General features: G+C 37.6%; 3 protein-coding genes across 3 annotated transcripts; 2 read left to right on the top strand and 1 right to left on the bottom strand.

Annotated features, from left to right (window-relative positions):
• Nucleotides 1–830: 830 nt before the first annotated feature.
• On the bottom strand, nucleotides 831–17016 carry rasal1 (RAS protein activator like 1; the record flags this gene model as incomplete). Its single annotated transcript, XM_079250870.1, has 21 exons — nucleotides 831–979; nucleotides 1092–1168; nucleotides 1341–1461; nucleotides 2055–2190; nucleotides 2374–2511; nucleotides 3449–3621; nucleotides 4550–4694; nucleotides 5554–5691; nucleotides 5848–6040; nucleotides 6707–6819; nucleotides 7034–7098; nucleotides 8604–8757; nucleotides 8904–9021; nucleotides 9520–9611; nucleotides 9715–9855; nucleotides 10015–10096; nucleotides 10709–10838; nucleotides 14197–14258; nucleotides 14620–14733; nucleotides 16618–16674; nucleotides 16952–17016. 21 exons carry the CDS (start codon nucleotides 17014–17016, stop codon nucleotides 831–833), a joined length of 2463 nt encoding a protein of 820 aa, XP_079106996.1.
• Nucleotides 17017–17524: 508 nt separating this feature from the next.
• Nucleotides 17525–19390, top strand: dgcr6 (DiGeorge syndrome critical region gene 6). Its single transcript, XM_079250855.1, has 6 exons — nucleotides 17525–17607; nucleotides 17759–17866; nucleotides 17993–18153; nucleotides 18366–18466; nucleotides 18563–18703; nucleotides 18852–19390. The coding sequence occupies exons 2-6, from the start codon at nucleotides 17763–17765 to the stop codon at nucleotides 18927–18929; spliced, it is 585 nt and encodes a 194-aa protein (XP_079106981.1). The 5' UTR covers nucleotides 17525–17607; nucleotides 17759–17762; the 3' UTR covers nucleotides 18930–19390.
• Nucleotides 19391–21237: 1847 nt separating this feature from the next.
• Nucleotides 21238–26251, top strand: slc7a4 (solute carrier family 7 member 4; the record flags this gene model as incomplete). Its single annotated transcript, XM_079252024.1, has 4 exons — nucleotides 21238–22219; nucleotides 22315–23021; nucleotides 23825–23933; nucleotides 26034–26251. 4 exons carry the CDS (start codon nucleotides 21238–21240, stop codon nucleotides 26249–26251), a joined length of 2016 nt encoding a protein of 671 aa, XP_079108150.1.
• Nucleotides 26252–27108: the final 857 nt, after the last annotated feature.

Raw genomic sequence — 27108 nt, 5'->3', positions numbered from 1 at the left:
GAAAATTATTTCACAATGTGCTCTAAAAGCAAAATTGGCATCTAAAACATATCCTGACACTTGTGAGTCAGGTAAATATTACCCATACGTATGACTTAAGTAATGGCTACATCAAGTGTAAAGACATTTTAGAAATGCTAATTACATCTGAACATAAATTTGACTGCTCATAGCACCAAACAAAAAGTACATTGTTTTGTATAAAGGGATCAAAGCAACGTGTAAAGTAGCCTAATATTCAGTTTGCTCACTGTACAGGCAGTATTACGCTGAGCATGTGTGCACCACTGCTTCATCATCCTGTGGTGGAATAAACTGTACTGCCTATGTCACTGCTACATTGTTGCCACGGTGATAAATTGCCTAAAAAAAAAAAAAAAGTACAAAACACTGAAAGTTGTAATACGAAAACACCTCACACTCAGATACTGTAGATGACATTACAACAAGCTACTTGCATAAAAAATGTGTGACAGTACAGTGTCTTTAAAAAATAAAAACTTCTTTTCACATTGCACAAGCGGACGCAGGCCATGCAAGACTGCTTCTGATGCAGAGAAAAAAATAACCAAGTCGGATCATGCTTCAAAGTCCCTCACACCCCCTTATCAACAATCCCCGCCCAACGCTGTAGTTGGTGGCACTCAGAGAATATGAAAAGATTAAAAGAAGCTGAATCCCATCTACTCTTGGCTCTGCAGCCAGTGGGAAATATACTAAAAGGTTGGAGGAAGTTGTGCCATGTGGCCACGGTGAAGAGAGTGGTCCGATGATGATCACTCATTTTGGTTCCCCCTTCAGGCATTAATAGATCTCAGGCCATGTGCAATCTAAGGATTCAAAATAACACTGGCAGCGTCCTCTTTCTCTTTGCGCTGAAAGGTGGCATGAGCCTGCTCCAAATCCTGTATCACTGCTAACAGCCGAGCAGCAATACTCTGACCTGGCTTCATCAGCTCAACATTACATTCGGCGCCATCTGCGAGACAAAAACACAGGAAATAATGTTGCCTTATATTGTGCATAATCCATAAGATACTATAACAGTAAACACATCAGTGACAATACTGCCACAGTTAATGTGGCCTCACCTGAGTGAACGTCAGAGTTCCTCTCCTCCCGATTTTCTGACATCTGATCACCATCTGGCATCTCCACATATTGTTTCCTGCAGCATTAGGCAGAATCTTATTATATTATCACAGCCTACTCGTGCCGTGACAGATGAATGTGGGATTTACTGTAGTGCCAGGAAACAACACAGACCTGCGTTGCAACATAGACCTCTAGTGTGCAGTTGGTGATCTGCACACAGGCTGATAGCGTTGGCACATACTGACCTGAGTTTATCTCTGCCCTGGAGAAGCTGCTTGTATATAATTTGCGTCTCTACATCAGGATCCAGTGGATCACTCCAGTCACCCAGAGTCACAGCTGAGTGAGTTCTGCTGCAGCCTGTAACTGAGATTCAGCCTTTTATTGAACAGCTGTGGCCCACGCATGACGGATACACAGCAAAACACATACTTCAAATGAACGATTGGAACATTTTATATAATATTAAGTATGAATATCCCTTCTGGCAGTCAATCCACAAATTTCATAGTGAAGATATGTGATGTAAATGATGATCAATGAAATTGTATTCACAATTGTTGAAAAAAATATCATTCTGTGGAGCTCTAAGACCAAATCTAAGTGGCCACAGGACACTCTTAATATCAAACCTTCTCCTCAAATGAAGCAATAGACTGAGGGTTAAGCTATTTAATATATGTCATCCTGAACTTATCTACTGTGTGAAGCAAGACACAATTTAGCTTTAAGGAGTGGAAGTAAAAGGCATATTATCATGAGCCAATCCACCGTGCTGATAACCTGTGCTGCTTACACTCTGGGATCCTGTTAATTCTTAATAATCCTTCTGGTGTCTTGGGTTTAATTTAGCATATTTCCATATATGCTCCTGAATGATTCAAAGTAAATGGGTAGGGAATCGCACGGCGTTCTGTGTCCTCACTCAAGCTTGTGCAGAATAATAATGGTGAGATTACCAGCACGGTCCACCTGCAGGCAGCAGGTCCACTTGCCGCTGCGATGAGCTCCTGGGTGGAAAGATGGCAGCATGCGCTCATTGTAGATGCTGACCTTCCTGATAGCAGACAGCCACTGGTTCAGCTCATTCACATTCTATTTGAACCATGAGTGTAGTGGCCAGAAATAGAAAAAAAATGTACAAGTTAAATGAAAAATAATGAACTTTGTTAGTATTTTATCTGGTCTTGCCTTGATCCAAGAACAGAATGAAAACTGTCAATCTGAAAAAAGGTCCTGCAGTTTGTTAGTGGCCAACTGGTGTTAGTACCCACCTACCTTGCACTGAATGTACATGGTGTGCAGCTGCCCATCGTTGTCCTGTGTGATGACCTGCATTACATTCTGCTGCTGAAAGGCATTTTCATCCACCCTCTCCACAGCACACACACACTGAATAGGGATTGAAGAGCGCACCTGCAACAATTTAGCCACAAATCACAATGCAAATTAATACATGCATGCACATGCCAGTATTGATGTATCATACTTTTGGCTGAGGCAATTTTCACTACGGTTTAAGTGAAATAAAGCTGATGTTTGATCACAGAGCAAATTATTGAATCCCTCCCTCCACTATAGAAACATTTTGCACACATTAAGCTGTGAGAAAGGAAATGAAGATGAGATCACTGTGGCAGCAAAGGCTACTTTTAAGTGTAAATCAGCCACTTCCGATGGGAGCTCGCCTCACTGAGACTGGAGTGCTCCAAAAACGGAGGACAGGGACCAGGACATTGTCTGAAATCTGATTTGCAAAGTTAGCATGAATATCCACAGCCTTCAATTAACCCTCGCCTTTATTCCAGTCACACAAAGCAGGAGACTCGCTCAAAGAGAGAGCCTTTTAGTCGGCGAGATCGGGCTGCTCTCCCTCTTTCTCTTCCAGTCTCTGGATGGTAAATGAGAGGAGATCATTATCACAAGGTTAGGCACCACATGGTAATAACACTAATGATGATCTCACAAGAGGATCAACCCAAATACATTAAAGCGAGCTGGGGATGACCGACATGGTTCCTTATTGTATGAACCATGATGATGAATGTCTATGAAAGGTACATGCAGATTAATTCATCATAGAATGGCATATCTGCCTCTAAAATCTAATCACTGACATTTATGTGACTTTGATCTAGCAGATAAATTATTATTATTATTATTATTATTATTATTATTATTATTACTGAAATATGATGCAGATTTCACATCAAGTTACCCTATTCTGTGAAATGATGGAGAAACAAACCAAACATTTGCTGGTGATCAAAACTGTTGCTTGCTAGCAAGGTTGAAACTTAAGAGACATGTGTTGTGGGATTATAGAACTTTAGCCCTCTGACTCAATACCAACCTGCCAATCAGAGGTCTTGGCATAGGATAGAGTTTCACTGGTCAACCAGAAGTAGCGTTTCTTAAAAGCAAAGCGGGAAAGCAGTTGCGGCCCCTCTGCTTTGTGTTTTTGGAGGTATCCTTCCTTAACTGTCACTGAAGGCATGAATACAGCCCTCTGAGGCACCTCGGATGCTGCAAGGAGACGGGCATACAGGTGAAAAGGAAAAATTGGGTCAGCAAAAAGAACGGCATATGCAAATCAGACAGAAGATGGTGCTTTGTCAATAAATAAAATGCATACATCTAAATGTTTAACATTAAGCACGTCTTTATTTCCAGCAATCATTGCTGATGGCACCTGAATTTCCTTCCATCATATCAAGTACATAATTTCCAGGCCATGAATCACTACTATCCTGCAGCTTAAACAACAATGCAGCTAGTTTATTGATTTTTACTGACTAATGAGTCATTTTGCACTTCATAGACGCACCGTCATCATGTAAAACACGTGAAGAAACACATATGATGCAGCTTTCAAGTTAGAAGCGATCAATGTGGCTGTTCAAGAAGGAAGTCAAACTGCTGCATGCTCGGTGAATGTGAGGCTTACATTCAGGTTGGGCTTATGTCCAGGTGTGGCTTATGTCCAGGTGCTCTCTATGGCCTGGGAATTATGCTAAATCTGCCAAACAAATCCACCCAAAGAGTACTAAATGTCAAAGGGGCCTTTAAGAAAAAGAGTGGGTGTGATGTGAAGAACGAGGATGAAACGTGATCTGTCAGAGAGGGAACATGTTTTACAGCAGCATCACTGACACATGACAGTAAGAAGACAGCCAAGACATGTTGGGTAGCCAGTCTGGTGTGTACAGGCACATGACGTTTCTCACTCCAGCACCCTGCCAGCTCATTAGCCATGTCATTTCTTTTGTAGAGTTCAAGTTAGTTATGAATATTTTAAACTAGAGCAACTGTAGTACTTCATTTAATCCTGATATTAGCTGGGAGGTGCCACATAGGTGACAGCTGGCCGGCGGCTGGTTGGCTAAATAGCATGACTTCTTTATCTGGGTTCTGATAACAAGGTCAGCAGTGTGTCCAGTCTTGTCAGCCTTACCAGTATCATGATCTATATCAATCAGCTTGTCCAGGAAGTCTTTAACAGAAGCCACGCTTCGAAGGATGATGGGATGAAGAGGTGCCATCCACGGCTCCTTTCCATGGCCCAGCTGAAGCCCCAAGTTGCCGACACTTTGTAACGCCTGGCCACAATAAAGACATAATATTTGCTCCTGACTTGCATCTTTCATCACGTCACATCTACACTCACTGATAGCAGATCTCAAAGTCAAAGATCAAAAGGGGCCCTGAAGTCAAGCATGCTGTGAGGTCCTTTGTCCGGCCCACACCTGGCCCATGGTGAAGAGGAAGTCCCTCTCTATACCCCTCTCTGATGCTCAGCTTTGAACCGCAGTCTGGTTGCAGCACACGCTGAGGTAAAAATAGCCTGTTGCTGAAGACTTAATGACAACAGCGTTTCAGCACCATGGACAGCAACCACAGAAGTCATGTGTGGGAGGAGATTGAGATTTCACTTTTATGTGCGCTGTATTTGTAATCATATCAACTAGGTTAATTTCACTAACACTGTGGGCTCTTTTCCTGGTATAACTGGCACTTCTTGCCCGTGGCATGAAAACATTTTGGTAACTGGAGACTGCTGTAATTTCATCTATTATGTGAGAGGGTTTTGTTGGAAGTTTTCTGGCAAACTGCAGCAGTGAAAACCATTTCATACTGTGTGGCTCCTGAATTGATTAGACTCATCTGTATCATTTTGAGTCATGATAAAAAACATTTTGATGTAGGGATGTCTCTTACAACATCGTCAATTACAAAAGGAGACAGGGTACTTCGAAGATAATAAAGTAGGTCTTATAAAAATTTATTTTATATGTTGCATGAAACTTCAAACTGCGTGACAGCAGACAGCATGCAGCCTCACAGACAAGACACCCACCCTATTTACTGTTTGTTTCGGTCTTACCTAAGTGTGATGTCTGGACATGAATAAATTATCAATAGTAGCATCTGTGTGCGTGTCTGTGTTTTGACTCATACCTTTGCCAATAGTAACAGTGTTCTGCTTGTCCGTGTGTCAGCGTGCTGGTCTCTCAGCTGGAAAAGTTTAGGTGTGAGGATAGCAGGAGCAAAAAAACGCAGGAAGAAGAATCCACTGATGGCCAGGTACTTCACATCCTGTAAATGTTAAGGCGACAAGAAATTTATTGAATTATGGGCAACACTTCCTAAAGGGAATGGTGGAATTAAAGTCCCAAAACCGACAAATAAATAGAATTTACTTGAGGAGGTGTTTACTGCTTTTTTTCTCTAAGTGCCTGCCTCCAGACTAACCTCATTCTCCGGTTCGGTAAATTGCTCCTCTACTCTTTTGTGTAGCTGTTTGAAGGCCACTCTCATGACAGGAGGGCACTGATCGACTGAACTCACGATGGATTCGATGATGCTAGTTAAATAACTCTGCAGCATCTCCACACTGCTGTCACGTACCTCCGCCTCAGACACTGCACCCTTAAATGAAATACGTCTTCAAAGACAAACAAAGCTTTGGTAAACCACACGTTGGAGAGAAATGCACAAACCAAAAAAAGACAGTTCAATATTTGGATTAAGATAAATCATATATCTTAGTATATAATCTTAGTCCAGATTACTTATCAATTATACTATAATTTATTCAGTATACATAAATGATAACCTCCTTGCTTCAGATTATGCCATTACATGTAAGCGGAGGGTATTTCAGACATTGGACAGATGAAGGCAGACAGTGAGTGTTGTACTGAAAATGTCAAATAAGTCATACTGACAAGGAGGGAAGACAAAAAATAAAATGAGGATAGCCAGATCAACTATAGATGCAGACCCTGGATCTCCCTCCATGTCAGGGATAGATAGGCATCTCGAGGGGTCTCATGGCAGTTGCCAAGCAACAACCCTCCCCCTTTTTACATTTTTCTTTAGATTTTCTCACAAATATATCTTTCTCTCAGGGGTGAAGTCTATTTTAAAGATGCAGTATCCTGTGACAGTTTCTCAATTTCACCATTTCAAGACCTATTTAAATCCAAAATGCCCCCTTTGCTTAAAGCATTTATAACATAATCATAAACCATTGCTGAACTAGTTTGAGGATGAAATGTGATTTTGATATGGAACTGTGATCCAGCAGACTGTTTTATGGCTGTTTTACCTTGTGCGGTTTAAGTCAATCTTACATGGGTCCAGCTCAATGTACTTTCTCTCATCAAAGATGCGATTGATGATGGGTTTCAATACCTCATGCAGATACAGCATGCCAACAGCCTGACAGCAAAACAATGCCATATTTTAAGGGTATTTCATTCACATTTATGGTACAAGAATTGTCTTAAAAATCTTAAAAGTGCAAATAGCAAATAATGAACAGTAAAGTTTAATGTGCATCTAATATCGGTAGAAACATGGAGAAAATGGATTAGTAATCATTAACAGGCAAACTGTCCATTTCAGTAGTCAAAAGATAGATCCTTCAGCTCACCTTCATGAACTGCTCCATGGCCTTGGAGGCGAGTGAGTTTGACCGAAACAAAGTGTTTGGATCACCTATCAGGACAGAAAATAAAATTAATATGAATACAAATACAATATGCTAAATATCCATATGTATACATACATACATACATATATATATATATATATATATATATATATATATATATATATATATATATATATATATATATATATACATATATATATATATATATATATATATATATATATACATATATACACATATATATATATACACATATATATATATACACACATATATATATATATACACACATATATATATATACACATATATATAAATATATATATACACACACACACACATATATATATATATATATATAAATATATATATAAATATATATATATATATATATATATATATATATATATATATATATATATATATATATATATACATATATATACACACATATATATATATATACACACACACACACACACACACACACACATATATATATATATATATATATATATATATATATATATATATATATATATATATATATATATATAAAAAATATATATATATATATATTTATATATATATATCTATGGTATTAAAAAAAAAAAAAAAAGATAGTATAGTGTCACAATGGAGAGCAACCTGACCTTGCTGCAACATAAACCTAACAGAGATGATAGTAAAATATCCAAAGCAACAGGATTGATTTGTCATGTAAGCTATGTCCACCTTTGGGGATGGAAGGACTGCTTTCATTACTACCCAGTGGATGTATAATACATTTTCCTCAGTTTGCCCTCTGTGCCTAACTTTAATGTCTGGCTGCTCACGGCATCTATTCCTGATCAAGCAGTTACCGTTTGGATCGTGTGGAGTTGCTATGGAAACTTGGGCAGTATGCTTATTATCTCAAACTACACCAACAAAACCCAAAGACCAGAGCACAACTCAGTGTGAATTATCTTGGGGATATTGTGCGGAGGCAATAACATGACTAATCCAGACCTCTGAGAAGCCATGAAAAGACTGATGGGGTGAGTAAATAATTGGCATTAGGATGGTAAATATAGTACTAGTGGGCTTTTACCACCCGCACACAGATTGTAGCTGTAGTGATCAGAGACTTTAACGTCAATGTTGAGTTTAACAGTTGCAACTAATCAAAGGGTCTCAGGAGACAATGAAGCAATACTGTAAACTTGCATGTGCCAAACTGACTAACACTGAGACAACAGACATGAGCTTGAGTCCTAGACATTATGTGTTTTGGGAAAACTTGTAAATTTAAAATGTTTTGAGCTTTTTGTATGCAGATTTTATCTGAAAATAAACCAGAGCCATAAAACTTGGGATTGTCAAACTAAGTTAGCTAATTAAGTTCTCAGTAAATTATCTAAACTACATGTGGTGCTTAACCTCGTGATACAGCTTATTTGCTGTATGAACAGTCAGAAACTGTCTACAGGTCTTAGTTTCTCTAATGGCTTAAAGGTGGCTCAGGCTGTCATAAATATTTTCAGCTTAAATTTAATTTAACTCTTACTGGTGTGGTTGACCTCCCGAGTGTTAAGATAATCAAGGAAGGGCACCACCAGGCCTTGTCCCAAGTAGATCTTCACCAGAGTCATTGCAACATCCTGCCTGCTTTCAGCTGTGGTCACCTCCTCCAACATGGTCAGGGCGCTGCTGTCCTCCACCTGTAGAAAGGTGAAGTCAGGTCACGTGCTAGGAACAAGTGTGTCTTTGGAAAGCAGATGGAGAAATGTAATGTATTGTGCAGACTCTTGGCACGGTGATGGTGAATAAGTGAATATCCGTAATGAGGACGAGCTGCGATGCTGACCTCTGCGGGGGAGATTACCGACTCAACCAGAAGGTCGATGAGAGGCTGATAGTACATGGACGGCAAGATCCGATCCTCCACCAAACGCACCTTCAGACGCAGCGCTCCCAGCTTGCCACTAGGAACAAAGAACAATAGAATAGCATCTGATGAGGTAGCAGCTTGAAATACAGATATTTTCATTAGGTGGCAAATACTGCTAATATCCTATCAAAGCTAAACTAAACTGGCACCGAGTCTATTGTCACTGAAATGTTACTTTGTCACAAGAAATTAAATGACTCACACTGCTTCCCTGCACCATTACTAGGGAAAGGATATTTTCAGGTGCCTTGACCAAAAATTTCTAAGGTCTGGATCATTCTGTAATAGAGCTTCACTTTACCACACACTATTTTTCTGCAGTTCATCAACTCTCTTTGTTCTGCAGTTATCTCATAAAACAGATGCTACTCCTGTGAATGTTCAGCGAAATGCATGAAAGCATGTGGAGGAGAGCAGCGACTTTTCTTGGGTGCATATATAAGGAGCACAGTTATTTCCAAAATTTGCTTCAGAGGAATACAAATAAACAGACTGGCCACATTGTACAAACAATCACAACCATAATCCTCACCTAGTATCAACCTCGTTGTTTCCCAAAGGCAGCAAACGAAACCAGCTCTCTAACAGAGGTGTCTTGTGCAAAGAAGCAAAAGGGATTTCCACCTGTGGAAAGAAAGAAGAAGCAAGGGAATGATACCACACAAGAAAGAAATACGAATATGTTCAGTGGATTATTTTTAAAACGTTCATAAAATGAAATCCTGACCTTTCCAAGAAAGTCATTCTTGCCCACCAGGTCCCAGTCCCACACTTCCACAGTGACAACGCTATCTTCACGCAGCTCCTCTGGATCCAACTCCAGCTCTAAGCTCTCACCCCAGTGAGGAAAACGGGTCTTCTTGATAACCTACAGCCCAGCATTTATTCATGTATGCAAAACAAAGACTAATTATTGCAACTTCCTTCATCTCAGCTGTTCTTTGTGTAATATCCAGTGTGTAATATCTGCACATGTAGGCTACAGTGACACCTAAATATTGTCTACATGCATGTTTATGGAGCTCACCGAGGTCTCTGCACTGTGATTGTTAAAAATAACTCTTGCAAAGGGATCAGAGGTTCCAGAAATGTCTCTTGGAGCCAAATCTCTGTGCAAATCAACAAACAACAAGATGAGAGAATATATATACATATACATATACACATACATACATATATATACATATATATATATATATATATATTTATATATATATATATACATATATATATATATATATATATATATATATATATATATATATATATATATATATATATATAGTACTTGTGGTACAGCAAGGAAAACAAAGCAATTCACATCCAATTGAGTATGGTTGAATAATACAAGCCTGATTGACAAGCTCATTAGTGAGATTGTAGACTGGGGCACACAGATGGGGCAGTGACTGGTGTGAGAGTGACAGTATGACTCAGAAGGGTGTGTGGAGGCCTGTAGGGCAGTTGTAATAAAATTTCAGTTCAGAAACAGTGATTGTACTGCAAGGATCTCAGCTACAGAAGCTTAACTAGATACGTATGAGATTATAACATATAATAACATAACATGCATATACACATGCAATAACAGTTTATGTACTTTTCTTAACCCAAATCTGCTCCTCTGAAATTTAGGTCATTGATCTCAAATGCAACAAATGCATATCCACATCAGCTCATTCCCCTCTAATTTGCACAGCGGTTCTCGTGTTTTGTTTTACCTGGCTTCAATGACTTTACAGTGCAGACTGATCTTCTTTGTGCCTTTCAGAAGTTTCAGACTGAGATGGAGCTCACCTTGGACTTCTTCATCAGGATCAACCCTTGTCAGGTTCAGCCAGCAATCAAGACCTGATCACACCACACAGTGAGATATACTCATTGACTACTTGGCCTCAAAATCATATTTTCTTAAATCACTTATTTACTTCAAAACACACACGGATAGAAATCATTCAGCACTAACGGCAAAGTATCAGTGTTATAACACTGATGATGAGAGGTATACAAAGAAATTTTGTGAATTTATAACCTGACATTTAGACATATTTTTCTTCAATTTTTCAAATGTTATGGATTAATTAATTATTTTATCATTAACAACAACAATAAATACAAAGTGCAATTAAATAAGAATCTATGACAATATGCAAGTAAGTTTTATTCATGGTGCGATAAAACCTACATTTTCATCCTTTGCTTCCGTACACAACCCCCACTGCCTTTGAAATAAAGGAATAAAGTGTAGAGGAGTGTAAAATTAATGGAAAATGTTCCATTAAATAGTTTGCAATAAACATTTGGTAATTACAGACATATGCATATAAGCTGCCTGAAGCAGTGGTTCTCAACTTTTTTTGAGTCACAAACACCCAGAATAATGTGGTTACTGTTCATAATAACCCACCAAATTAGACACTTGTACGCTCACTTTGATTCTCCAAAATATACTGAATAAAATATTCTCTAAAATTATGTCAGTGATACATGAAACATAGTAATTTCAGCAGTCCAGTATCTTTGCTCCACAACCATCTAGTAACTCCTGGAATTTTATCACAACCCTTTTGGGAATTGACACAAACAAGTTAAGAGTAACTTGAATTAGTCACTTAAAGAATCTTGATACAGAATTGATTTGATGCATTCTCCTCAATATTTGATCTCTCTTTTTATATTCACAAGGATTAGCTTCATAAATAAAAAAAACTCATTACAATACAGAAAAAGGTATACAAATTGAGAATGCTTGGAATCCACTCTACCCAACAACTAGACTAATCCTGACAATGACATTAATCTGTATCACTACACAAAAAACAAGGAAACAACTTAACCTGAATTTCACGTCTCCTCACAAACATGCATTGCTACTTATCATGTCACAGCTTCAGAGATTTAAAACAGATAGCAAGTATATGACAGAAATATGAGGAAATGAACTGGAAGGAAAAAGGAAACAAGAAAAACTACTAAAACCAATCACTTACATCTGTAGCTCAAATCTGTTGACCTTGCAACATACCGGACACACCTACTGCCTTTATTGTGACAACGGCTGTCTGTTTTGTTAAACAGTTAACTATAACATATGTATATATATGTATGTATAACTACTGGTAGTGAGGAGGATATATATATATATATATATATATATATATATATATATATATATATATATATCCTCTTCACTACCAGTAGTTCAACTTGTCCTCTGTGGAGGACCTTTCTAAACCTATACATTTTCATCTCCCTGAATGCTACTGAACTAACACCTTTTGGTCTTTAAGAGGACATTTAGTGCTTTTAAATGGTACCTCATTTGTCGGGGGGGGGGGGGGGGGGGGCTTTGTGAACTTTCTTTCTCTCTTCAAGAAAAATGGCCTCCATTGCAACGAGCATGTTTTATGGGAAGAGCAAAAGTGCATAATACTTTTCTTTGTGCTGATTTTTACTTGAAATTTTGTAGTTATATTTTCATTGAATATCTTATAAACACTTTAAATCGTTTCTTAGATAAATAAAACTATATTTTACCACAATATTTAAAAGTTTAAGCAATGTCCTCCATAGGTGACATTTGTAGTTACACATTTATATATGTATAAATATATATATATATATATATATATATATATATATATATATATATATATATATATATATATATATACATATACACATATATATATATACATATATATATATATATATATATATATATATATATATATATATACACACACACACAAATATATATTTATTTACACCATCTGAAATGCTTTTAATGTTTTAGGTAAAGCACCTTGAACTGTCTCATATATAAAATGTCATCACCCTCTAAAAATAATGGCTTAAGTCATTGTTTTAGGATGTATTTCTAAAACCACATAAGATTGTTTTCTCTTAGACATGCATGTGAGATTTTTGTGTTTTTAGAAAACCTTGAAAAAGAAATTACTTCAGCCATTATTTTAAGAGGATGAGGACTTGCTATATATTATATAAGTTGCCTTGTCATGCCTATAAAACTTCTACACAACATACTTATCATACAGATTTACTTAAGGCTTCTTAATGCTACTTAAGGTTTCTCATTCAGCATCTTTTAACCTTTAAAAGATTTTTTTTAAGTATTTCACAAAGCCTCAGTGATTCCTCAAAATCTTTTACAGTACTACATGAAATATATACTGTTCCATCAGTTCTATGATATGTAGTTATTTTGGGGTTGTTGAGCTCATCAGCAGGTTCTTTCCTTTGGATTTATGTTTCTGATAGATATGTTTTTATTTTTCTACCTTTTAAAAATGACCACTCTCATCATTGGATCTATGGATTCCATACTGAGAGTTCTCATGAATAAAAACTAATTCAGCAATTCACTAATGGAGTCAACAATAGGCCGTTCATCTCTTCAATTTGCCATAAATTAATGAAGAAACTTCCCAAAACTGAAGACCCATGCAGTTTTAAGATGAACTAGTGTACTGGCAGTCAAAATATGACTTAAGTATAAGTTGAGTTAAAGATACAAGTCCAAAAGTTAATCCCATGCGGAGGCTTTATTTGAAGGCTTTGCAGTGTTAAAGACAAAATTGCAACTGGACCCCGCATACACATACAGTAAAAAAATTGTATGGTAGTGTTTACATTGTATTTTAATTTTTAGATGCATCAAACATTAGAGAAATGAAGTCAAGGCCAGACTGTGAGAAAAATCCTGCGAGGGAGAAAGTGAGTCAGTACCACCACGTAACAATGAATCACAGTGAAGCCCATGCCAGGTGACATTCAAAGATATCAGTATGAAGTAAACATGCAATGACAAACAACACTGACGGTTTAATGCAGCTCCTTCACTAGCACACCATAACATGTTTTAAGTGATATAAGTCTGGACAAGACATGACTGTGTTTTAGTGTATTCAGATTAGCTTTAACTGTGCGAGGCTGTTTGAAAATGACCACTTCTTTTTCTGGTTTATTATAAATAAATCAGATAATGTGGAAAATGTATTCGAAGAAATTGATTAATGAATGTAAGCAAATAATATCAAATGGTGTGAGAGAGCATTAAGAAACATTCCCAGACTAAAAAAAGACTAGGACTTTAGTCTCCATCATGGGGATACATGTAGGTTTAACCTCTGGTCAGAGGTTAAACCTACATACTTCAGCAGTGATAAACAGATTTGTTCAGTCATACCTTTAGCTTGAGATCCAATGGCTTCTTTGCTCAGTGTAATCTTTCCAATTACATCGTCATGCCTGTGGAAAAGGGATAAAAAAAGAGATTATCACATAGACGGTATATAGACTTTTATACAAGATACTGAATAAAATTATTTGATGGAATGGCCATGAGAAGAGATAGAAAAAAAAATCTAAATCAACCTTTAATCACTTGATCTGTGTGACCGTCTGGCTGATGATGTTTGTTTATTCAAGCCTCAGAAGGATTTTTTATTTTTCCCAAAACATTTCAGCTGAGCATAAGCTCTAACCCAAGTATATCAAATAAAAAAGCAAGTTAAACATACAACGAGGGCTATTAACTAACTACTAAGCTCTGCCAGTAATGGCTGAATATTGAATAATCCATTAAAAAAACTTTCAATGGCAGCATTACCCAATTGTGTCCTCATCCATGACATGGAACGAGAGTGAATGAAACCCCATGGGAAGGTGCAATGTGTACTCTTCACCCCAGAAAGGATTGAGATTCTTCCACACTGTAGCAGTCCTGGAAATGAGAGGTTTAACCTGTTTGCAAAGCAGACTTCAAACAATGCCATGTCACTTGAATGGATGAAAGATGGTGGAGACTGAGGGTGTGTGTCATGCACATCTATTAATCTTCTATAAATAATAAGAATTAAATTTCTTCAATTCTTATTATTTATAAAACAAGGCTGCATAAAAAAGAATAACATCCTACACTGATACACATTAATCTAATGTCTTTGTATATGGCTCACAGAGCTGTTCTGTTGGGGGTACATGGGGTTTGCTTTCAGGACAAGCATGACTTGTTTTTAAATATCATTACATTTCTTCGCCATTACCTAAATGTGTTCTTGTTAAATTTTCTGTCAATAATAAATGTCAAGTAGTGAAAGTTGGGCATTGATGCCAAGTGAGTTGTTCCTGAATATTTTTAATATGGCTTTTTCATTCATTTACTTCTTGTTCATCTATCACAATTAGAAATATGTTAGAGAGATGATTATAAATATTAGGCTTTAAATTGGCCAATTTCAGAATGGCTCTGGCATCATTAAAATTATTAAATAAAATGGAAAACAAAATAAAGTAAAGAGAGCTCTGCAAATAGAGCAAAAAAACTATGTTTATATATTGAGAACATGTTTATAGTATTAAATGTCTATAATCAGCTAAATTATATGAGCCTTTTAAGTTTAGCAGGTAATCTGACACTAATATTATTCTAAAATGTTTAAAATCAATGGGATAACAGTCAAGTGTGAGAGGGAACCCTGTTTAATCTATGGCAATTTCTCACTGCATAACTGGAAATGTGTAGCAGCACAGGCAGTGGAAATATCAGTATCAGAAAAGAAGTTGTTAATGGTCATTAGGATGAAAAGACTTGCATTGAAAACAGTTTGCACTTAACTTCCTTTATGAGAACCCCAAACAACAATGGTATACATGGCCAGGTTGCAAGAAAACCCCACCAACAGAGTGGAAGCTGTTCTACACAGGAATGGATAAAACTCTACAAATCAAAAGCTGTATTTCTGCACAGTGGGCTTATATCAGATACTGAAAACAAAGGTCTTATATCCTTTAGCCCCAGTTAAGTGATGTATCTCATTCCCATGTCTTTTTTTGTGGAAATTTGATGATTTTTAAGTTTATTTTTAAGATAAAAGAAACAGATGTGGTGTGACAAGTTTTTAAATTGTGAATTTTTAATTTTTTAAAAAAATCAAAAGATTTCACAAATTTACAAGCAATACTAGAATTGTTACAAGTCATAATTCATAATTCTGTGTTGAGGATCTGGAAAAAAAAACTAGTTTGAAGAGTACTATACCCATTTTATCCCACCACAATCCACCAGCTCCATCATCCATGAGCATCACACTCAGTTGGCCATTAACACTACAAGTACAAAGTGATTAGTGTGACTCTGCAGTGAATCATTGTGATGGGTTTCATCATCATGCCAGATGGAACAATAACCACTGAATACACTCCCATTTCTCTGCTTAAGTCATTTTACATGAATATCTTCTTTTTGACTGAAAGTTCACACTTAAACTCAAAAGCACCTCTGAGCGAGTGTGACCTGTTTTCAGCATTCTGCTTTCTTACAGGTTCTCCCTGATAACTGATGCACCCTCTCCATGGTTACCCAATGGTGTTTAAAGGCCAGACAAGTATCAGGTTCTCTGATGGAGGGGCCACACTTTGGCCACCGAAACACACACTGCATTCTGGTTACATGTGTAGAGTAGGAGGACAGAGCAAGAGAAACAATTCATATACTATATATAAACTGAAAACTTGGACTGGATACAAGATTAACCCAGCTGTTGCTGCATGTAAAGAGAGATTTTTTTTTTTAACTGTATAATTCATATAATCAGAGAGAGCTCACCTGGCAACAACTTCATTGTCAACTTTTACGATGCAGTAAGGATCACTGGTTCCGGATCTTAATGTATGAAATAAAGACAGAATAAGCACAGTGAGCATTCCTGCTTTTAAATGAACATTGATTAATTTCCACAATGTTTTCAGTTTTACCCAGGTCGATGTGAACACACAGACCTACCTTACAATTTACTCAGAATGTACAGGAGACACCATACAAGCACATGGAATTTAACATTTTGTTGTCTAATCTAAAAAGAAAATATTTTAAAATTCCGACTATATTAACATAAAAAAGACTTGAGTAGAGAGGTGCATGTCATTCAGAAATTACTTACACGTCTTTGGCCGGGAGGTTCCTGCCCTCGACTATTCGAAAATAAAGAGAAGTGTTTTTGGACATTTTCACCGGAGCAAGCTATACATCCGATTTTCACGTGTTGCCATACGCGCTCTTATAAAAGGCGCTCTTCTCCTCCGCCAGAGACTTTTCTTCGTTTCATGACACCTTCGGCTCGTGACAGGCGTACAGCCCACCGATAGCGCGCGACACAGGCGCGTATCCGCTGCTCATGTCAGTGGAGCGACCACATATGTGTGTTGTACGGGTTAAAAGCACTAAACACTACCAGCTTTTACAGCGTTATTTCAAATTGCTCGATATAAAGGAATCACCTGCAAAGATCCGACCGATATAATTTTGTCAGTATTTTCTCTCAGACATAGCGTTGGTAGATATCGTAATTAATATAACATAATATTTTGGTTTTGGACACGGTTGTATTGTTCCCTATATGTACTGGAAATATAAAATGCGCCATCTGCCGTAGACATTAAGCTATTTCATGTGCAATTACAGTCAGGCATCTTTACAGCCAGCAGCCTGAGGTCCTATTTAGCTAGAATTGCGCATAATACAACATGTTAAATCCAAGAAGTTTCTTATTTTCTGTTTGCTTTGCAGCTTTAATCGCTATTTCCGTTGGTTTATAAGGTTATTAGATGTCGTTTATTCTCCAATAAATACATTTTGTGATGTAGTTTTTTTTTAAAGTTTTAGAATATAGCGAAAGTGGACTAGCTGGACGCGGTAATGTTAGCCAGTTGATTGTGTTCAACATTTTGCATTGTATCGTTTTATTCAGAGACATGGATGGTTATCCCGGAGTCATTGACGGTGATTCTACTAAACAACAAGAAAGACATTACTACCTGTTATCTGAACTACAAACTTTAGTGAAAGACTTACCCAGGTATTATTTCCTCCAAGGCATCATTCCTTAACAGAAGTCAGAAAAATGTCTGTACCATGTTTGGACATGTAAGAGTTGCACCCTGGTCATTCCCCTTTGTTTTGCTTTATTTTTCTCTACGACCAGCTCTTTCCAGCAGCGCCTGTCCTACAACACTCTCAGTGACCTGGCTCTTGCACTTATAGATGGGACAGTGTATGAGATCGTGCAAGGCCTTCTGGACATTCAGCATCTGACAGAGAAAAATCTGTACAATCAGAGGCAGAAGCTGCACTGTGAACACCAAGGTCTGTTACCTGCTTAAGAGAAAACATACGTTTATTATTGGGTTCTATCCAATATGGATCCTCCTGCTTGTTACACTGAACGTTTTTAAAACGTGCTTTGTGAAAAACACAATGACTTTCGATTTAAAGCCAGCTTCTTGAAAGAGGTTTTCAGTTTGAGGTTGCAGTTTGCAGTTGTCTGTGCCATTTTTGACTGGCTCTTTTGGTCATAGCACTGAAACAAGATCTGGCACGAAAACACAAAGATGCTCTGCAGTCGTGCAAGTCTCACAACCTTGCACTTCTCAAGTCAAACCAACAAGCAGAGCTAGAGGTAATGATGGGATTTCCAGTACTTCTGATTATGCAAAGATATGTGGTATTGCCATATGCTTGTTCGTTTGTTGATAACTTTGATTTGGGTTCTTAGGCACTGGAAATCCGAGTGCGAGAGGAACAAAGAATGATGGATAAGAAGATTGTAGCAGAAATGGATCAAAAAGTAATAGACCAACAGAACACCCTTGAGAAGGCAGGAGTCCCTGGGTTTTATATCACCACTAATCCTCAGGTTAATGTCCCCACTTGTATAATTGTTGATAATGTCCTCACGAACAAAAACAAATGATTGTTAGACAATTTCCAATATTTAATGGAGACAAACATCCAGTAGATGGCGGCATGTTAACATGAACTGTTTAAACCTTTTTATGTTTCAGGAGCTTACAATGCAGATGAACCTTCTTGAATTAATTCTCAAGCTTCAGCAGAAAGAGTCAAAATCTGGACTACTATAAGAAAGATGAATCCAGTTGAGCCTCAAAACTTCATAAATGGGGCCAATTACAGCAAGAACTCATATATTTATGACATTTAGATCACATCAGTCAGCATTAAACACTGCTTTCTTCAGGAAGTCAGGAAGGTGCCGAACTTGTGTTCTTTAAAGAATACCATCATTGCCATTAACCGTTTGGAAAAGGTTCCTGTTAAAAGTTCCTTGAAGATAAAATACAAGTCCTGGAGAAGATTTGCAAAGTCAGACGTGCAGCAGAACACTGACAACTTAAAAGCAAAGTTGTATGCTTGGAAATAAAGATGCAACAAGTCTTTCAGATGTATGAATGTTAAAGGACACAAAATATGAAGCTAAATCCCTCTAAGACATGTGATTATCTCTTAATTTCTTAGCAGGTCCATATTTATTTACACCTAAACACAGTTTTGAGCAACTCTAGTTGCTGTCTTTCTGCACTGAACAGGTTTGATGTGTAAATAGCTGTTAATGGCCTTATTATCATTTGTAAATAGTATCTGAAGTATTTTTTCAGTTTGTAATAAAATCAAAACATGTTGGAAAAAGTTGAATTTGTCTTTTCTCTAGTTTTGGAGTTTTATTTATAGATAGATAGACAGAAAATATGTATAAATTTACAATGGTTCATCCAAGTTATCAGAACAAAATTATAAATTTAATGCAAAATTAAATAAAATATCTGTTTCAGTCTGAAAGAGGGCAGTTGTGTCTTAGTATTGCAACTATAATTTAAGACCAAAGTTTGATGAATCGAAGTTTGATAAACAAATTTGGGGGAAAAAAAAAAAAAATTGAATGGCAAGTTTGTTAAAGTCAAGGTTTTACAAAAAAAAAAGGGCTTTAAAATAAAACTGGTTTGCATATGTGTTTTTATTTATTTATTTATTTATATTTCTACTAAATGAAACAGCTGAATGAACATCATCCAAACGTGGTGAATTCATACATTTTTGCCAGGGATTGTGAAGCGGGGCGCGGCAGGGTGGGGAAGCCCTCTTCGCAGAGCTGTATAAAGGGAACTGTGTCTTTAAGAAGCAGCACAGGCAGTGGATGATGGTTTTATTCCTCTCCGGTGCACCTTCAGCTCCATCACCAGACGATGCAGCCCGGTAACTTCTGACAATGCTGCGCCGGACCCGCAGCAAAGATGACATAGCCTGAACAACAAGGGTATATTTTCGCTTAACTATCTTTTCTATTTCTGGTGGTGCTTTTGCTTTTGTATTTATAAAGAAGAACGGAGGTAGTCGCACCTAACTCCGGGAGAAAAGTGTGCTGTAGCAAAGCGCACAGTGGGGCGTACGGACGATCCTCCCCAGCGCTCTTTTCCATTTTGTCATAAATTATTAATGTAGTATTTAAAACAACTATTATTACATTCGCAGTCGTTTTATTATATTATTTTAGTTGACCAGAGACACATTTGTTAGAATTTGTCATATTAAAAAGGCATGTAAGGCTACTACATGACAGCGGTCTTATTTGTAGAAGGGAATAAAGCGTTACGTAATTACAATGGAGGCATCCTGCTGTCGCAATACGCTTATCGAGGCCAAAAATCAGATGATGCAGCGCGAGTTGTGGGCAGGGAGGATGAATGATGCGCAACTGTAGTAAAAAAATTAAAAAAAAAAAACATTTCAAACTAGGAAAATGAATATAGTCGTGTAATAATTTTACACATCAGCGATCCCTTTTAGGTGACGTGGACTGTGGGCCTGCTGGATGGTGAGGGCAGTGCCAACATATACTGTAGGTTTCTGAGCATATCACACAAATAGACTGTAAAAAAAAAAAAAAAAAACTTCATACATGTATCTTAGAATCAAAATGGCTGCCCATTCTGTTTGAAATCATAAGTGTTTTTGTATAGTTGTGTTATACTGAGTAACATCACTGTATTCAGGAGGAACCAAAACTATATACAGATTCTCATTTCAGTAGGGAAATGGTTTATATTTTATTAATCAAATTAATGGTAAACACCAGATTGTCCAGGCCACTTCTGATTATTTTTTATCACACATTAAGCATGATTTCAATTTTACATTATAAATAGTGTCTTCACAATGATAGGATGTGTGCCTCAGGATCATTTTCTAAAACATGGACCATAATACAGATTTTAACAATACACCATGAAGGCAAAGCTGCAGCAGATTTTCGTGTTTGCATGTGTGACTGTGTAAATACTGTGTTTTCTTTTCCAGGTAATCTTCACGGGTAATGGATCCAGTGTGACGACTGCAAGTTCAACCCACCCAGCCTGCCTGTCTGATACTGTAGCTATGGCAACCTGTACGAGAGGATGTGCACCAGCTGTGCGCCTTTGTCAGAGACTGAACCGTCTCAAGACACTAGATGGTGACATGATGGCAACATCCCTGAAACGTTGTCTCTCCACCCTGGACCTGACTCTGATGGGGGTCGGTGGCATGGTAGGCTCTGGGCTTTATGTCCTGACAGGAACGGTGGCTAAAGACACGGCCGGGCCAGCAGTCATCATATCATTCCTTATTGCCGGTTTTGCTTCGTTACTGGCTGCCTTTTGTTATGCAGAGTTTGGAGCACGCATTCCCAAAACAGGCTCTGCCTACATGTTTACCTACGTCTCTGTGGGAGAAGTCTGGGCCTTTCTCATTGGCTGGAATGTGATTCTGGAGAACATGATTGGTGGTGCTGCTGTAGCACGGGCCTGGAGTGGGTATTTAGACTCCATTTTTAACCATGCTATCCAGAACTTCACAGAGACACATATCATGCAGTGGAACGTGCCCTTCCTTGCCCATTACCCAGACCTACTTGCGGCAGGAATCCTTGTCATCGCTTCAGTCTTCATTTCCTTTGGAGTTCAAGTGTCCTCTTATCTAAACCATATATTTTCCACTGTTAGCATGGGTGTTATCATTTTCATCCTTGTCTTTGGATTCATGTTGGCAGAACCAGCCAACTGGAGCCAAGAACAAGGAGGCTTTGCACCTTATGGGTTGTCTGGAATACTTGCAGGTTCAGCCACTTGTTTCTACGCGTTTGTGGGCTTTGATGTAATCGCTTCCTCAAGTGAAGAGGCAAAGAATCCACAGAAAGCGATTCCTGTTGCCACTGCTATCTCCCTAGGACTTGCAGCAACAGCCTACGTCCTGGTTTCCACTGTGCTCACACTAATGGTGCCGTGGCGAACGCTGGATCCCAACTCAGCTCTAGCAGATGCTTTTTTCCGCCGTGGTTACAGTTGGGCTGGAGTTGTTGTGGCTGTAGGTTCCATCTGTGGTGAGTGTCAGCCGTTAACTAGGTAGTGCAAATTAAATTGCCTTGAATATATAATGTCAAGCTCTTACTTATACTCTCTCTGTCCTCAATTCTAGCAATGAACACTGTGCTACTCTGCAATCTTTTCTCCCTACCACGGATTGTGTATGCCATGGCAGAAGATGGATTGTTCTTCTCCATTTTTGCAAGGGTCAATCCCCTTACCAAAGTTCCTGTCAATGCAATTCTGGTGTTTGGAATCCTCATGGCCATCATGGCTCTGATATTTGACCTGGAAGCCTTGGTTCAGTTCTTGTCTATCGGCACTCTCCTGGCATACACCTTTGTAGCAGCAAGTGTTATTGTGCTGCGATTCCAGCCGGAGAAAACCAGCTGTAAGGGCACCGCTTCCACTTCTCCTAACCCCAATACCGAGCCTTCTCCTGCTCCCTCTGAGTCTCAGACCATCACTGAAGATAGCGAGGAGCCCAAGCAATATGAATCTTTCTCTGACAAACTCCAGCTGGTGGAGAGGCAGAAGACAAGAGAGCGGCGTGGGGTGGGTCAGCTGAAAGCCAACTGGGAACCTTACCTGGACAGGCTGTTGGGAGACTGTGAGCCGGGTGAAGTGGTGGCCTTTGGTGTAATGACTCTGATAGTGAGCTCAGTATCCCTCTGTGCTGTGTTGGAATTTGGAAACAAACAGCTGCAGCTGCCACTCTGGAGCTTCACAATGCTACTCGTGATCTTCAGCCTAGCTTACGTTATCAGCTTGGTGCTTATATGGGTTCATGAGCCACAAAAAAACAGCACAACATTCCAGGTCAGTTTTCACTGCTGTAACAAACCAATGGTATAAATCGGTACATCAATTCAATGATCAGCAAGTCAGTAACATCAATTCAAATTAAAATCACCACTCAAACATTGATACAGTAATTATTGCACCTAAAGGTAGGGTAGGTGATCTTTTCCTTAAACTCCCCGATTTCAGCCAATTAATTAAATTCTCTCAAATTAAATAAAATATATTTAGTCACCTGTGGGACAGAAAGGACTGAAAAAGCATCCAATCATTTTAAAAGGCCCGTCCTTAATGATTGGATGTCTATCAAGCTCAATTACCATTTGTATCTCCCCCTTCAAACATTTGGGAATCAAGCCTAGCATGTTTCTGTGCTTTGTAGGGTTTACTTTTGGGGGGTGGGGGTGAGGGGTATGAAGAAAGCAGTTTAGACTTTTGAATAGTAGTATTTTCCAAATGTAGCTTGCTTAAACCTTTTATACCAGGATCCCCTAGCCTACCTTTAGGAAAGACGTGTGGAATTGTTTTACGTTTATTTTATTTTAACAACCAATGTTTTTTATTCTAATATGATGAGGATAACGTTTGTCTTCTGAATCAAATCAAAGTGAAATAAAATTGCTTTAGTATTTGAGATACTGGCAAACATCAAATAAAATTATTCATTGAATTGATATACAGTAATACAGTACTGTGTGGTCCAACTTGTGATTTACATTGTATTGATTAAGCCAATATGTAGCTAAAATAAAGCAACATGGAATTAAATTATGTACAGAGTAAAAAAAAAAATTCACCTTGATTATTTCATTGTTTTGAAGGTACCACTGGTTCCACTGACTCCAGGTGCCAGTATCCTCGTTAATGTATTCCTCATGATGAAGCTCAGCCTTCTAACCTGGATTCGATTCACCGTGTGGATTGCAGTTGGTAAGACAGCTTTAGAACTTAAACAGGAATGTAGCGACCAGATTTGTTCCTCCAATATATTCCCGCTAAACCATTTTTTCACATTTAAACAGGTAACTAAAAGGATTCACTGTGAGCAATTAGCTTACAACTTCCTGTCCACACAGATACTGGATTGGAGTATAGGTAGATTAATAATATTACGTGTCATTTGACATACTTGTGTCATGTTAAAACACCAGACTGTGAAAACATTTTCTGTGCCCAAACATAACAGAAAAGTGTCCCCTTTCATTAGCAGTCCTATGAAGATGTAGAAGGCCAAGCAGTGTTTAAGCCCTGTCTGTGAGGGCAGGATCACTGGGGAAACATGATTATCTGTATTAGCTTAAGGCTCCTCTGGATCAGTAAACCATTTAAACACCACTGTCAGCCTGCTGCAAGTTAACAAGATGCACACTCATGAAATATTACACCTGACAGGGCACCTGGTCGGAAAAGGCTTTCCTTCCCAAGGGACATAAATAGACACTTATCTTTCATATCCTCTTTGGAAAACATATCAAAACACCTTGTCAAAATAGTGATCAATAATATTCCTGAGTTTGTTGGCAAAAGGGCAAATGCTTGTCAGCAGGGAAAAAATTAGATTAAGGTTTCATGAGATGATGTCAAATAAATATTTTAGTGGGGTTTATATTAGGGGTGGGAAAATTAAATTGGAAAATCGAAAATCGGGGGTTTTTTTGCTTCACAATTTTAAAATCAATTTTTGAACAAAAACATCGTGTTTTTTTTGTTTTTTTTTTTCAAATAAATAAAAACAATTTTTTTTTTTATTGATCTTTTAACTTGTCTTCTTGGGCATTATAGCAGCAGAATGATGATCTTACTACTTTGCTGTTTTTCACAATTGAAATCATGAAAAATGACGAGCAAAAAAAAAAGTTTTAGACATTATTTTTGTTTTTAATCTACAAAAGCAGCAATATTGAAGAAATGTAAGAATTGCAATTTAAATCGAATCGGCACCCAAAAACATTGGAATCGAATCGGAACAGAAGAATATTGTCACAGCCCTGGTTTATATACCTTGGCTACAAAATAAGAAATAAGATTTCTAATGACAATGTATTTAATTCTTATCAGGTCAGCCACAAAAGTTCTGATTTCTTACTTGTCTAATACAACATCTGTTTAGGCCATTGAAAAAATACTGAACCACTAAACCAATGTAGATAATCTACATCCTTCATACTGGCCAGTTATTGGTTTGCACCGATGCAAGTCAATCTCAAGGCTCGGTTTTATAAATTCAAGACACCTCTTTCACACCCTTGTATCTTGACATTAAAAAACACACATTTTATGAGAAATTTGCATACAACGCAAAATATTCTTATAAAGAATAAACACAAACATGTCTTATAACACAAATACAGCTTGTTTAATTCCATAGTTCAACTGCTATAAACACAAACGTTTCTAATAATTGTGCTCTATACAATGTAGGCTAAGTGTCACATAAACTATGCAAATGCATCAGCAAGCACAGTCTCTGTGCATGAAAAATCTAAACTTGCATATGTCATTGGTTACATTAAATTAGGGGTTTAGAAGGAAATACAGGTTACAAAGAAATACAGAAATACAGTGTTAGAAATACAGTGTTTACTGCTGTAACAACACAATGACCTACATCAATAGATCATTGGATCTGGACTACATCAATAGATCTGGACTGAAATGTTTTGCCTCAGTCCAGATCTAATCCTGTGCAACATTAACATTATCCTGTGTGACATTATCCTGCACTGAGGTACTTAACACATTTTCTGTGTTATCTGGAAGTATCGTCAGTCCTTTGTCAATGCATAGTGAGGAGCAAAAAAAAATTTATAAATTGACAAGACAAGTAGGTTAGGGAAAATTAAAAAAAATAGACTTCAAGTTTACGCTAATTTTATAGCTATCTGCAACATTGAAAGCTTTGTAATAATAGTATATTTTCAAAGTTTACATCTTATTATACAAAGCCAGAATAAGAATCATATTCTTCACTCAAAACATGTGGCCAGTGTTTTTGCTTCTGTAAAGTTATTTGTGCTGACCCTTTCCCAGGTCTTCTTGTGTATTTTGGCTACGGAATCTGGCACAGTAAGGAAGCAATGCGCGAGTTGGAGCCCAAAGACATGGCTGCCCGGTACGTGGTGCTACCCAGTGGCAGCCTGGTGGAGACGGTGCAGTCCGTTCAGCCTGACGGTCACATAGAAACCTCAGCACACCACATCAGCTCGTCTACTACCCCAACAGCTGAGGAGTGTACTGGAAAGAGATGATGTGTGACTGGCGTGAGTCGTCAATACTACTGCCTGATGTTATCTGTTGTGTCCAATGCATACTGTATTACTTCTAGTGTACTTTCTGTATCTCACTACTATACCTGTTGCTTTGCTAAAGTATGTACACCACAGGATGAGATACTCTCTGTCGTATTGTGAAGCACATTTGTATATCTTGTAATATTCAAATTTACAGTAGAGAGCTTTATTACTGTCCTATAAATTAGCATTGAGGTCCTGCACAACCAGCTCTTCTCTTGCAAGCTTGCCACGTTTTCAGAATCCACATAGTTGCAGGACATTTGTGGTATTTCATTTCTTACAAACAGTGGAGGATTGTTCTTTTATTTATTCATTCATTTTTCACACATAAGCCCAGCTCTACAGCTAGGAGAAAAATCAACATGTACTTTTTTTGTTTAAAAAACATTTTGGAAGCTATTTTAAGAAAAATAAGAATTTATTAATTGCACATTCTGCTTTGTATCTTTAAGTTAAACAGGACTGCAGAGTTGTGAGTTTACATTTTTTGCCTTCTCTGAAATTGTTCCCTTTGCCACAGAAGAAATGCAGGCTTTAATAATGGATTTCACCTTGTTTATCCCCTCCTTGTGGTACTTCTAGACTTCCTTATGTATGCCACTTTCTGGCAAAGAATTTAATCCTATATTATAAGATGATGTATTTATTTATTTTTCTATTACTGCTACTCATATTTTCGACATACGCAAGTTGCATTTTCTGTTTTGTCATTGTTCTGTTTTTTGTGTTACTATTACGTATCATTAATTTGGTGTATATATATATATATATATATATATATATATATATATATATATATATATACTTTTTTT

Source organism: Telmatherina bonti, assembly GCF_933228915.1.
Source record: "Telmatherina bonti genome assembly, chromosome: 13".
Lineage (NCBI taxonomy): Eukaryota > Metazoa > Chordata > Actinopteri > Atheriniformes > Telmatherinidae > Telmatherina > Telmatherina bonti.
This window is presented reverse-complemented; position numbering and strand designations above follow the sequence as displayed.